Below are 13,752 nucleotides of genomic sequence, written 5' to 3'. Positions count from 1 at the left end.
CAAGAGCGGTCCCAGCACCGACCCTTGCGGAACTCCGCTCGTGACCCCTTTCCAGTCTGAGTAGTGGCCCTTTACGCCAACCCTCTGCTTCCTGTTTGCCAGCCAGTTTTTGATCCATCGGTGGACCTCCCCTTGTACCCCGTGGTTCCATATCTTTTTAAGCAGTCTCTCGTGTGGCACCTTGTCGAAGGCTTTTTGGAAGTCAAGGTAAATGATGTCTATAGATTCCCCTTTATCCACCTGGCTGTTCACTCCCTCAAAGAAGTACAATAAGTTTGTGAGGCATGACCTACCCTTACAGAAGCCATGTTGACTCGGTTTTAGCTGCCCATTTTTTTCGATGTGTTCACAGATGCTGTCTTTAATCAGTGCCTCCATCATCTTTCCCGGGACTGAGGTCAGGCTCACCGGCCTGTAGTTTCCCGGGTCCCCCCTTGCGCCCTTCTTGAAGATGGGCGTGACATTTGCTATTTTCCAATCCTCCGGGATCTCTCCGGTTTTTAAGGATAGGTTGCATATCTGTCGAAGTGGCTCCGCTATTACGTCTTTTAGTTCCTTGAGTACCCTTGGGTGAATGCCATCTGGACACGGCGATTTGTCGCTCTTTAGTCTGTCAATCTGCTTGAGTACATCTTCTTGGCTTACCTCTAAATCGACCAGCTTATCGTCTTGTTCTCCTATTATGATCTCCTCGGGTTCTGGTATGGTGGTTATATTCTCCATCGTGAAGACTGATGTGAAGAACTCATTTAACCTGTCAGCTATCTCTTTCTCTTCTTTTACAACTCCCTTTCTGTCTCCATCGTCCAATGGTCCCACTTCCTCTCTCGCCGGTTGCTTCCCCTTGACGTATCTGAAGAACGACTTGAAGTTTGTTGCTTCCTTTGCCAGTCTCTCTTCGTATTCTCTTTTTGCTTTTCTAATCACTCGGTGACACTCTTTCTGGTGTTCTTTGTGCCCTTTTTGGTTCTCCTCTGTTTGGTCTTTTTTCCATTTTCTGAACGATGCTTTCTTGTCGCTTATCGCCTATTGTCGGGGAGTTGGGGAATCGGCGGGGCAAGAGGGCTTGGGCTCCTTTTTGCCCCGATCGTGTCGGGGAGTCGGGGGGGCAAGAGGGAGCCAGGCGGAGAGAGGGCAGTTAAGCGCAGTGCCTGCGCGGAAGGATGCAGCTCGGGCGACTTCGTTGTGTGAAACGAAGTTCGTTGTACGAATCAAGACATAAAGTTCGTTGTGCGCAGCGTGCGCTGTGCGAGGCGTCCGTTGTGTGAGGCACCACTGTATCTGAAAACTCAGTGCATGAGTTGAATGAATACGTCCATCCTCCAACACCACTGGGATACATTATGTGTTTAATCCCAGATGTCCAAGGGAAAGCTTTAGATTGGGATTCCAGCACTCAGTTCAACAAACATGATATACCTAACCCCCTACTCCAGCAAGCACTTGTGAGAGGAAAGAACTTCATGTGGACAGTTCGTGGCTGTCCCCACCCCTGCCCTGTGGTTAACTGCAGTTACTCTTCCCTATATCATTCTCCAAGTCAAAGCTCAACTGAAACCGGATCAGGAGCAGGGCTGTTAGCCTGTCATTCATCCGCTTGGGAGACACTGAATACCTTTCAAGGGGAGAGAAACGAGAATTATTTTTAGGCAGGAGAGCTCCCCCTTCTATGCTTCTAGCTGTGGATGCTGAGGGAGTAGTACGTTTTCATCTGGGTTCTATGCAGAATAGGGGTGGGAGAACAGTTCCTTATCATGTTACAAATTTCCTCAGACACATCGGGCCCAAATGAAAGTGAATGGAGTGTACTGATATCTTTTTAGCATGAGGCAGGGTGCCCCTATTTCCTCCTATTCTTTATCAAATCATTTACAGCCTATGTAATCCAGTTCTACATGTATAACCCATATCAGTGTTTCTCCATTTTGGTCAGGTTGAAATGAATTTGTCATTTCTAATATTAAATTATAAGAGAACAATCTGTATGCAGAGTGGTAAATCAATACACCACTAGTTATTGCTAACAATTACCCCTCATTATTCCCCTGCTTTTCTTCTCCAAATATCCATCTCAATCCAGTCTGAACTTCCTGGTTCAAACCAAACAAAAATGAAACCACTATGCAAACTACATTGAAAAGTTTTAGTAATATCAACCTTATAAGCTATTTATGCATGATCATAGCAAACATCCCATTGCTCTTCAACTGACAGAAAGCTATATTCATCAACAGTGACTCTTAGACTGTTTTAGCTCCGGCACACAAAACTGAGCAAATGTTTTTCACGGCACATTATAATTGAAATTATAAAACTGTAAAACAAACATAAAATTAAATTTAAGCATTATTTAAAGTTCTTTAAGCTATGTATGGATAATTGTAACAATGGGGAAACTAAAATAGAATTGCTAATCAATGCAATGGATGTGCTTGTTTTGAGAGCAAATTAACTTAAAACGCAACTCAATAGTCAACAAGCAAACACACATTTCATTATCCACCATCTGCAGTTGTAAAATTACTTGCTTTTAGTTTTCAAGGACCAATTGCGTCAAAGAATGATGCTTTCCTGAGGGTGGTATCCTTATGCACACAGATGCTCATAACATTGACAAACTTGCATACACAACATATTCTAGTGTATACTTATGGAGGGAATTTTTTAAATTAAAATAAAATTCTGGAATCTCTCGTGGTACACCCAGAATCTCTTCGAGGCATACCACTGTGCCTTGGCATACAATTTGAGGAGACTGTTCTACAACAAAAATGGAGGGTATATTGGAATTAATTTTAATTAAAAATGTAAACTGTACCACAACAGACATCAGTGGCAAGGTACTGACATTGTAGCCCCTATCACAGAAGCTTCTGGCTGTACAAGGCAGCTAGTATGTTTGGCGAGACAGATCCATTGAAGGGGCAACAGAATCATACCTTGGGAAGGTTGTACATGTGACGCTGGTATATAAGCTCGTAGTGTGGAGGATTGATGCTGCTCTGGTAAACGCAGAACACATTCTCCTTTGAAATGTCTATGGCAATTGATTTAAAAAGGAAATAGTAACATCAGACACAGAATCCATCAAACTATATATATAACTTAACGTTTTTGTTGACTTCACTCTTTCAATGAAACCTACATGTTGCTTCAACTGTTCCTTTTCTCACCTACATATACCCCCTCCAGACCAAAAGAGATGCAGCCAGCCCCACCGTATTGTAGCTCATCACTCCTAACTCCCTTTTCAGACCCAGATAAGAAGGCCTCTAGGTCACTTGCATTCACTCTGTCTGGACTGCCAATAGATCAGCTTTTCAGGATATCCCTAATAAATATGCAGGAGAGTGATTTGCATACAAATCTCTCTCATATGTATTTAATAGACCCTAAATACTAAAAAGATATTTATTCATATATGCTAATTTAGACATTGGTGATATGTATTCATTGCTGGTATTTTCTAGCAATGGGTAAACATTTCATGGATTTTTAATGGGGGATTTTTAACAGATGAACTGTGTGGGTTCTAGATTTGTGAATATAAGATAAGATATGTAATATGATGATTTTTGAAAGAAATTAATAAAATATTTTGTGAATGTTGAATAATAAATGTTATGAATTTATGAATAAATAGCTTTTTAGTATTAAGGGTCTATATATCTTTGTGATTGAAGCTATTGTTAGTTATTATAAGCAAGTTTCAAGTTTTATTTAAATTTGATAATCGCTTATATATAATTTACTAAGCGAGTTACAATAATATATAAAATAAACATACAATTTAACGTACAACTTAAAATGGGTTAGACGGACAGACATATAGACATACTTGAGAACATAAGGAAAAAAGGGAGAAAGTTACAAAGTTTTCATTTTTAAAAAAGATTGCCAAGATACAAATTTAATAGGAATACATGTGCATGCAAATATCTCTCATACATATTTAATAGGGATATCCTGAAAAGCCGACTTGTTGGTCGTCAGGGATTGGGAGTAGATACAATTGCTCTATGCAGACAGAAAGGAAGACCTATTAACTTCTCGCTGAGCTGATGAGACATCCTCGGCCAAAAATTACAGCTGTCTTTCCTGCACACAGGAACTTTTGCAGTGAGGGCATTACTTCCAGCCAGAGGTCGTCTCCTCCCCGGCCCACCCTCAGCACATGCTTACTTTGTACCTAGTAAAACATCACACAGATTTGAAAACCAGTTCTTACCAATGCTTGCCTTTTCCACATCCCTGCCATAGCCACATAAATCCAGTTAGAGTAGTTTAGAAATCATACCTGGTTTATCAGGAGTCTGAATAAAATGCTGAGAGGTAAATGTTTTTCCATCAGGATATTTTGGATGAGGTGGAAGCCTGGAGTCCAGATATGTGCAAAATATGTGCATTATGATCTTCAAAAAGAAAAAAAAAAAACTATTTGTAAAATCTACACTATGAATGAGCATCAATAGAAATCATCAAACATAGCTATCTGCTATAAATCTCTTATCTCCAGAAAGGGCAATCTGCTACACTCAGTCTGCAACTAGTAGAATGAGGAGAGGGAGAGAATACTTACTGCAGAGTCTGTGGGAAGGTCCGTATCCCATTTCCGTCCTTTGAATTCACCTCCAGCATGCCACCGGAAAGAACTCATGCACCCTCCATGGGAAAGCTCTGTGAGACGAGACGTTACATTAGATACTTTTTTTGTAGGCTTTCACTTAGGGGATTCTTCTCCTAAAGTGCATTAAGCAGTGATCAAGAGAGTTAGTGTGTGCTATTACCACATGACAGTGCAAACTTAATTTGAGCATTAAATGCATGCTGATAGGGAGCAGGAACTGCGAGAGTTATGGGCAGTAAATGGTATAAACTGCACACTACAGTTAGCACACACTGTTGCTTGTGCAGTTAGCAAAGGTACATTTATCACCTCCTCAAGAGAAGGCAGTAAGTGCATCGGTGCTGTTAGTAGTCTTAACATGGTAAAAAAAATATTTTCTCTGCGATAACTGCTGGGTATGTTTCTAACAGTTACCATGCAGCCTTTGTATTTACTGTGTGTGAATTTGTTGTTGTTTAAAGCACAGTTAAGTGCAAAAGGATAAAAAAATTATAAAAATAAAAACCTCACTGCATTTTAATAAAAGGGCCCCCTGGAGAATATAAAGGGACAAAAAAAAAGATTCCAAAATACAAGGAACTGAGATTATAAGTAAACAATTAAGGAGAAATAGCTTTCTCCCACCCACTCACCCCACAAACTAATCTTTACAGTTTTTAGAAGTGGATTTATTTTCATGTTGAATACTAAAGATACTTGGAGGTCTGTGCTAGTATTGGCAATACATTCAATTTTATGTTCAGTTATGATGCTAAAGCAATTGACTGCAGTAGTGGCCTAGTGTTTAAAGCAATCAAGCTAAGAACTTGTACACTAGAGATTAAATCCTACTTTTCCCACCACTGTTCTTTGTAACTGAACAAGTCCCTTAACTCTCCAATATTTCAGGCATAGCTTGGATTGTTAGCCCTGAGAAGGACTTAACTGTACCTGAAAGCTGCCTTGAGCAGAGATTTGGAAAAGCAAATAACTTAAACTTGAAAATTTACATTAAATTTGTTATGCCCCATTGCATTAGGATAGTATTACTCAGGAACAAGACCCCAAACTAGGAATCACTTTCAAATACCTGAAGGACATGCTTATTTTATGAAAAAAGGCTTCTTAATTGTCTTATCACTTCAGTGTTCAAAACAAGGTACAGCATAAATTCAAAATACCAGCAAACAAAAAATAAATCCAAACAAGACAGAGGGTACAACGATACAGAATATAAAATGTATCTCCTTCTGTTTCCTCTTACAACAGAAATCTTGGCATTACTGTGCCTATACTAGTGATATCTAGACTCATGCAGTCCTTTATTTCTAAGAGCATATTTCCAACTAAACTAGATAATCCAAAAGCCTAATTAGAATAAGCCATATTCAGAAATTATAGAGAGGAAGAGGACTGTTGCAAGACCTATGGCAAAGATTCTTCTTATATATCTGAATCTAAGTTCATCCCCAAAGTCAGCTTTAAAAAAACATCAAGTTCTTCTCTTCTAGCTCCGTCTATCCTAATGCAAGTCCCTGAAGTGGTCAGAGTATGCCTGGTTCTTACTGATCCAAGCACAAGATGAGTGAATAAAAACAAAGTGGTATTGTACTACACTGGGTCAGACCAATTGTCTATCCAGCTCAGCAGTCTGTTTGAGTGGCTAATCTGGGTTATTTGAACATCCAGAACAGATCCAGTCACTGTGCTCATTCTAAGCAGTAAGAGTTGGCAAACTCCTTGGATTTGACTAATAATTATCTGCCCAACTTATTTGCATATTAAGCTAAGTGAATTATGAAAGACATGTTACTGCAGAGTAGCAAATGCTAAGTCCTTGAAAATTAAGATGGCTACTTTGACGATCAAAAAGCCTGATCGTCCAAGTACCCATAATCAAAGCTGGTTTTAGACATATCTAAAACCAGCTTAGGCCTTTCCCCTGCCTCTAAACGCATAGAGCGAAGAGAGGCGTTTTTAGAGGCAGGGAAAGGGCGGGGGGTGGGCCGACCTACACCTAGGCGTACAACAGGTATAACCAAATGTTTTGACAGGTTGCCTAGTCAGCACTTGTACGTTTGACTTAGACCAAGTCAAAACATGTACAAGTGCTGAAAAAGGGGCCGCTGAGCTGATGGCGGCTGGTGCGATTAGCTCAGTGGCACTGCAACCTACCCACCCCCCACCGCAACCATTGGGGCAGGAGAGATGACTCATCTCCCCTACCACTTGGGATCGCTAAAGCGGCAGGAGAGATGACCCATCTCTCCTGCAGTGATCCACCCCTCCCCCTGATACGATCGGGCCAGGAGAGAGCCCAAGCCCTCCTGGCCCTGCCAACAATGATCGGGCAAGAGGGAGCCCAAGCCCTCTTGCCCCGTGATCCCCAAACTCCTTTTGGACATTTTTTTGATAATGGACATTTTCCCTGCTTCTACTTTAAACGTTTAAGGCCTTAGGCCAAAAGGGGACTTAAATGTTTTTTTTTTTATTATGCCCTTCAGAGTATATTTTTTTGTGACAGACAAGTTATCTGCCTACATAACTGAACTGGTTACAACATCCATACATTACTCTCCCAATATTTGTCCTGTTCAAGATACTACTACTATTTATTATTTCTATAGCGCTACCAGGCGGACGCAGTTCTGCAGTCCAAGTTCTATCCAATTCTTTGAATCTTTCCATTCTTCGTTTCAGGACAAAAGTAAATTTTAAAACTGAACAGATAAGAGAATTTGCTGTATTTAAAATGGATTTAAGGAATTTAAAATTGCAAGTCAATGGAAAAATTCCTATCACAAAAATACTAATGAATTCAAGTTAGAGGTGAAAAGCAAAAAAAAAAAATAAAAAAAAATCACATATTCTCCTTTTGCGATCATGTTGATAAAGTTCCTGTGACCTCTACCTCTGACTGGATTGTTATATTGAGGAGTCAAACTCTGCCGCCTTCAAAATAGCTTGTAGTCTTGTTTCTAAAAAAGTAGTTCCACAACTCTCAGAAGAGGCTTACCATTTTTTAAAAACAATTTATTCAAGAAACAAAGCGATGAGCAATACAAACAGATACATCATTTTCATTTAAAAGAATACATCAAAACCTAACAGATACAACAGAGGTTAAACAATCAGAATCCATGTTTGAGTTCTTATAACCCAGACTCGGCCAAATAAAACTACCCCATTGAAATCTCCCCGACCCCCAAAAAATAAACACAACAAAAACCCTCACTTGACTACAAGTAACAGGCAATAAGGATACTGCTGGCTTCTGCAGTCTGTTTACAATTTGACTCTTGATAGTAGGGGGTAGTGTGTCTAAATAAGACCAAACAGACAGAAAAATCTTACTCCGGTGTCTAGAAAACTGGGCCGACAGATTCCCCTATCATTAAAAGATGAAATTTATTTCGCCAATACCAGATTGTGGGTGGGAAGTCCTGTAACCAGCAATTCGAAATAGGCTTACCTTTAATCCTTTCAAACAGGTACTCCTGGTTGGGTGTAATGTCCAAGTACTGCACAATTGTACTAAGAGTAGGAATAAGAGGTGCTTTGACCAGGGCTGCTTGCTTTAAACTACTAATACTGGCTTCTGCAAGACAAAAACAAGGTAGTTGTCTAAAGGTAGAGCCTGGTGCTACAAAAATGCATCTTTCACTCAAACCCAAACAGAGCTGTGATTTTAGCTCTCCCAATACAGATGTCTTTTTTTTTTTTTAATTTCTTTATTAAGTTTTGCATATTACAACAAGTGTATCAGAAAAATTCATATAATCTTATAAATACACACTTGATGTTTTCTTATAGTTGCATTTGCTACTTCCTGGTTTTGTGCACACCACTGTAAAATATCCATGCAAGTATTTTTTAAAAAAAAACAAGCCTGTCATTCACCCAAGCTGGTTACAAAGTGTAAACTTTTGAAGAAAAAAAAAAAGTGGATCATACATCTTTTTAACAAGGTCTGAATTTGCTTTTTTTATTCTGTGCTAGCCTATGTATTGTGAAGGTCGGCCTAAAAGATTTCAATTTTAAAATTGTGTTTCTGACAACAATCAGCTCCAGTCACCAGGATGAAACTGGCATATCCACCCCCTTCCTCCCAAAGAGATCTGTTCCTTGCAGCCTTTCATGTTCCAATATTGCATCAAATAGGCAAGTTGCTGACTGCCCCATTTATGATGCTAATGTTTAATCATGAAGTGGAACCTGCCATCCAGCGCAAACCTGGTATGATACAGAGGTAGGAATGCCTGAGGGGTTTTGAGGCAGATGGAGGCTTTAGAGAGAAAGAAAGAAAAAAAAAAAAAAAGATTGTTTAAAATCCAAGATGGCTGTTGCCAGCAAAAATAACATAAAAAATGGCCTGTGAGGACAAAAAAAAAAAAAAATGCAGGGAATGGGGTTCAAAAGGCGGGGGATCTCAGCTCTGGCTGCAGAAACATTCAAATTTCATTTTTTTGAGAAGATACCCCCCCCCAAAAAAAAAAAATAAATAAAATTTAAAAATTCCTCATAAGCTAAGCCTTACTCACTGTGCCATACACCTATTGTGCATAATTCTGGAGGCTGCACCTTCAAAAAGATATAAAAAGGATGGAGTCGGTTTAGAGGAAGGCTACTAAAATGGTATGTGGTCTTCATCATAAGGCGTATGGGGAAAGACTTAAAGATCTCAATCTGTATACTTTGGAGGAAAGGCAGGAGAGATGATAGACGTTTAAATACCTATGTAATGTAAATGCACATGAGTTGAGTCTTATTTGAAAGGAAACTCTGCAATGAGAGGGCATAGGATGAAGTTAAGAGGTGATAGGCTCCGGAGTAATCTAAGGAAATACTTTTTTACAGAAAGGGTGGTAGATGCATGAACAGTCTCCAAGAAGAGATGGTGGAGACAGAAACTGTGTCTGAATTCAAAAGAGCCTAGGATAGGCACGTGGGATCTCTCTGAGAGAGATAATGGTTACTGCGGCTGGGCAGACTAGATGGGCCATTTGGCCTTTATCTGCCATCATGTTTCTATGTTTTTCAGCTGAGACAAATGAAGAAGAACTCTGCCTCACAGGTTTGATGGATGAACTTGGTCTTCAGGCTGCTAGTCGGCCCAAATGTCAGACTGAGCTTCAACTCCTGAAAAACCTCATGCCACGAAGTAGGGAAAGCCATGAAACTGGCTCACTATTATGCCCAGTCAAACTGGGACGGAGACAGCCTGCACTCAAGCTCCTGATACATCAGGGATGTGAGCAGCTATGCAGTATGTGGTTTAAGAGTCACTGCACTAAATGAAGACAATATTTCTCCTATTTGTTTTAAAAATATTACCATGTAACTTCATGAAGTATCCTTTAGGCCTTTCTGCTCTTTGAAAGAGTAATCGATCAATTCATGTTTAACTTTCTACTCAGGGTTTTGTAACCTGCTCCCTTTTTCTAGTTTCCTTTTTAGCAATGTTTCTAGCAGTCCTGAATGCTAGGGTTATGCATATGAACCTGCAAGTTGTTTGCAGAATGCTGTCAATCATCTTTCAGCTCCGCCTCCTTCTCAGTTTTTTTTCTGAAAGCAAGTTGTTCAGCTCTTTGATTTTATTATTTTTGGGTATTTTTTCTTAGTGTTCGGTTGGAAACTCTGTGCTCTGAGGTTCCCACTTGTTGGGACCTCTGTCTGGCAGAAGATTGAGACTTGCACTGCAGAAGTCTGCTTCTAGCAGCATCAGCCCTCGGTTACATCTAGCTAGCCTGCTTTATATGTTTGGGTCTCAGGGACTGTCCCCTGCATAGTTGCTCACATCCCTGATGTATCAGGAGCTTGAGCACAGGGATAAACACAGAGCATCTCTAAAAGGAGGAGCTACTAGGTAGTATGGATTGACATAATTTCATAGCAACACAGTGAATCCCTCTGGTATGCCCAATTACTCTTGTTCACACTGCTAAGAATATATTCCCAGCAGCTGATCAGTGTGAACAATTGTAGGCTATCACAGCTAATAGAGGACAGTTTCATGAATTTATCTAGTACCTTCTGTTCATAGCTGTCTTATTTTAAAAGACATCTTTACCAGTGATAGATACAATAATGATGGCTCAGTAAATGTTTCAAAGCCAAGTACACACCTCCTATCTGTAGTTCTGGACATCCCATTCTCCTCATCTGAGTGTTTACTGAATCCATCTCGTGGACCAAAGGCACCAATATGGTTTCACTAATCCACTACAAGATGAAGGAAAAAAAAAAAAAAAAAAAAGCAGAGCATTCAAGTTAAAGGCATATTAAAAAAAAACTATTAAAGGGCTTCAGCTTTGTAGTTATTATACTTCATTTCTCTTCAATGATCATAAAAATGTAAGAAACAATTAAAAAATGTGCACTGTTGAAAGCATCAGGAACCTTAGCATTATCAGTTATCTGGAAGTTATTTTACACAAGCAGAGACTATATAAACAGCCAAATCGTTTATTAATAATACACTAAGAAAAACAATGACTAGGATCAAACCCAGTCAAGCAATCATAATCTGAATAATTTGTCTACAAGTCACCTAAAGTTCTTTTTTTTTCCCCAAAATATCTTTATTCATTTTTACATCACACAAGTGTACAATAATAAAACAATTGATTCATATAGAACACTTGAAGATCTTTCTTATTTTCAACGTAAATGTATAATGTAAATGTATAACGTGAACTCGCAGGCCTTGAGCATGCGCAGATGCTCAAGGCCCAGCAGAAGAGGAGGCCGATCTTCGGGCACCGGCACCAAGCACAGGACATGCCGGTGCTCAGATGATGGTCAGAAGCGGCGGGAGGGGGGGTGCCGGATCGCAGGGGGGGGCCTTCGGGGGGAGCAATGCCGGTTCTCGTCGGGGGAGGGGAACGTATCAAAGCACTCGCTTTGATAAACGAGCATTTTGGATTACGAGCATGCTTCTGGAACAGATTATGCTCGTAATCCAAGGTACCACTGTATGGTAAAATTATGTTTTTACCTGTTAATTTTCTTTCCTTTAGAAGCAGCAGATGAATCCAGAGACAAGTGGGATAGCTCACATCGACCAGCAGGTGGAGATAGAGAAACTGATTAACAGTCGGTCTTATAGACTGGTATTCCTTCTGTCCATTCAGTTATGCTCCTTGCCCAAGCATCCAGAGATAGGAGAATGAGCATCAAAAAAAAAAAAAAAACTTCTTTCCAGTAGCGAATGTTGACACTAAATTCAAGAGTACAACTACCAACAATAACCCAACTGAAAAAATCCTACCTAACCCTTAGACAGACAGTCCACAGAAGGGGTGGGGCTCTGGATTCATCTGCTGCTTCTAAAGGAAAGAAAATTAACAGGTAAGAACATAATTTTACCTTCCTTAGCATAGCAGCAGATGAATCCAGAGACAAGTGGGATGTAGCAAAGCAAAACTCAAACCGGGTGGGAAGCTAATGCCGCCTCCGCAATCACTGAAGCACCAAAACTAGCCTCCGTACGGGCAGCCACATCTAATCGGTAATGCTTCGAAAAGGTATTTCCAGACGACCAAGTAGCCGCCCGGCAAATCTCCTCCAAAGAAAGACCTCCGGACTCCGCCCAAGACGTAGCTAATGCTCGAGTCGAATGAGCACGAAATTGCTCTGGCACCTGCTTCCCTGTTAACAAATAAGCTGAAGCAATCGTCTCTTTGACCCAACGAGCAATGGAAGCCTTAGACGCAGCCATACCCTTGTTTTTGCCCGCGAACAACACGAACAGATGATCCGACCGACGAAAGTCGTTAGTCACCCCCAAATAATGTAGAACAATCCGGCGCACATCCAGGAGACGCAACGACGAGTATCGCTCCCCCCAATCCTCCCTCCGAAAGGCCGGGAGGAATAAATACTGGTTCACATGAAAGGAAGAAACCACCTTAGGCAGGAAGGACGGCACCGTCCGAACCGACACCCCAGCATCCGAAATACGCAAAAAGGGATCCCTGCAAGATAGCGCCTGCAATTCCGACACTCGTCTTGCAGAAGCCATAGCTACCAAAAACACTGTTTTCAACGTGACATCTTTCAACGTAGCCGCAGACAAAGGCTCAAAAGGCGCCGCTCGCAACCTCCCATGGACAAGTTTAAGACTCCACGCGGGACAGGTTCGCTTTACTGGAGGCCGGATATGGTGAACCTCCTTGAGGAATTGGACCACGTCGGGCTGCGATGCGAGCGTCGAGCGAGAAACCCGGCCCCTGTAACAAGCAATGGCCGCCACCTGAACCTTCAGAGAATTATAGGCTAACCCTTTAGCTACGCCCTCCTGCAGAAAAGAAAGAATAGCCGACAGAGACGCCCGGAAGGGCGAAATACCCCACAGGAAGCAAGGTTATGGCTGGCAATTGTAACTGAGAGCCGACCAAAAAAGGCACAGCTCAGCATAGGCAGGCTCTTGCTTTTCTTTTTTTTTTTTAATACTGGAATGAAGAAAAAAAACCGCAGAGCCCAAGTAAACCCCTCAATCAACCGGATGAGAGGGTGGAGAAGGGACCTGGGAGGGCCCAGGTGTAGCTCCCAAAGCCGGCACCGCTCAGCCAGGCACCCCTGTCCTTCTGAAGAGAGCTAGTCTCAACAGAGGAATATAACTGAACACCAATTCACCCGGCACAGCCAGAATCCAGGAGCTAGAGTGATAGCTCCATCCCCTGCTGGGAGATAGAGCAAACTGAATGGACAGAAGGAATACCAGTCTATAAGACCGACTGTTAATCAGTTTCTCTATCTCCACCTGCTGGTCGATGTGAGCTATCCCACTTGTCTCTGGATTCATCTGCTGCTATGCTAAGGAAATATATATATTTTTTTGTGATCAATCTCCCTAGAAACTACCATGTTAGCTGCTGGGATGGGGGTGCTTGGAGTGGAAAAGTATATATCATATCAGGATGGGTGGGGGGCACAGTTCCAGGATTTAAAAAACCTTTAAAATCTTACAAACACAATCGCCTAACTCCTTACTTCTGCCCATTACTGATCTAGTCACAGACATAGGGAGAAAAATGACTTATACCACATTAATTATGATTTACCATAATCAGCTAGCGGTAGTGGAAACTGCAACAGTGATCTATCCACCAAAAGCAGTACAGAGCTACGAGGTCTGATCTGCT

At 41.2% G+C, this 13,752-nt stretch overlaps 1 protein-coding gene across 2 annotated transcripts in view; it reads right to left on the bottom strand.

Annotated features, from left to right (window-relative positions):
* TMEM209 (transmembrane protein 209) overlaps positions 1–13,752 on the bottom strand; it is a 60,194-nt gene that overhangs the window by 5,179 nt on the left and 41,263 nt on the right. For both annotated transcript variants that reach the window (XM_033959089.1, XM_033959090.1), the window contains 5 exons: positions 10,732–10,828; positions 8,079–8,204; positions 4,580–4,677; positions 4,298–4,412; positions 2,940–3,037 (listed from right to left, as the gene is read on the bottom strand). In XM_033959089.1, the coding sequence (XP_033814980.1) occupies positions 2,940–3,037; positions 4,298–4,412; positions 4,580–4,677; positions 8,079–8,204; positions 10,732–10,828 (534 nt within the window). The remainder of the gene's footprint in view (positions 1–2,939; positions 3,038–4,297; positions 4,413–4,579; positions 4,678–8,078; positions 8,205–10,731; positions 10,829–13,752) is intronic.

Source organism: Geotrypetes seraphini, chromosome 9 (assembly GCF_902459505.1).
Source record: "Geotrypetes seraphini chromosome 9, aGeoSer1.1, whole genome shotgun sequence".
NCBI classification, from domain to species: Eukaryota; Metazoa; Chordata; class Amphibia; order Gymnophiona; family Dermophiidae; genus Geotrypetes; species Geotrypetes seraphini.
The sequence above is the reverse complement of the archived record's forward strand: the minus strand, read 5'-3'. Positions and strand labels throughout refer to the sequence as shown.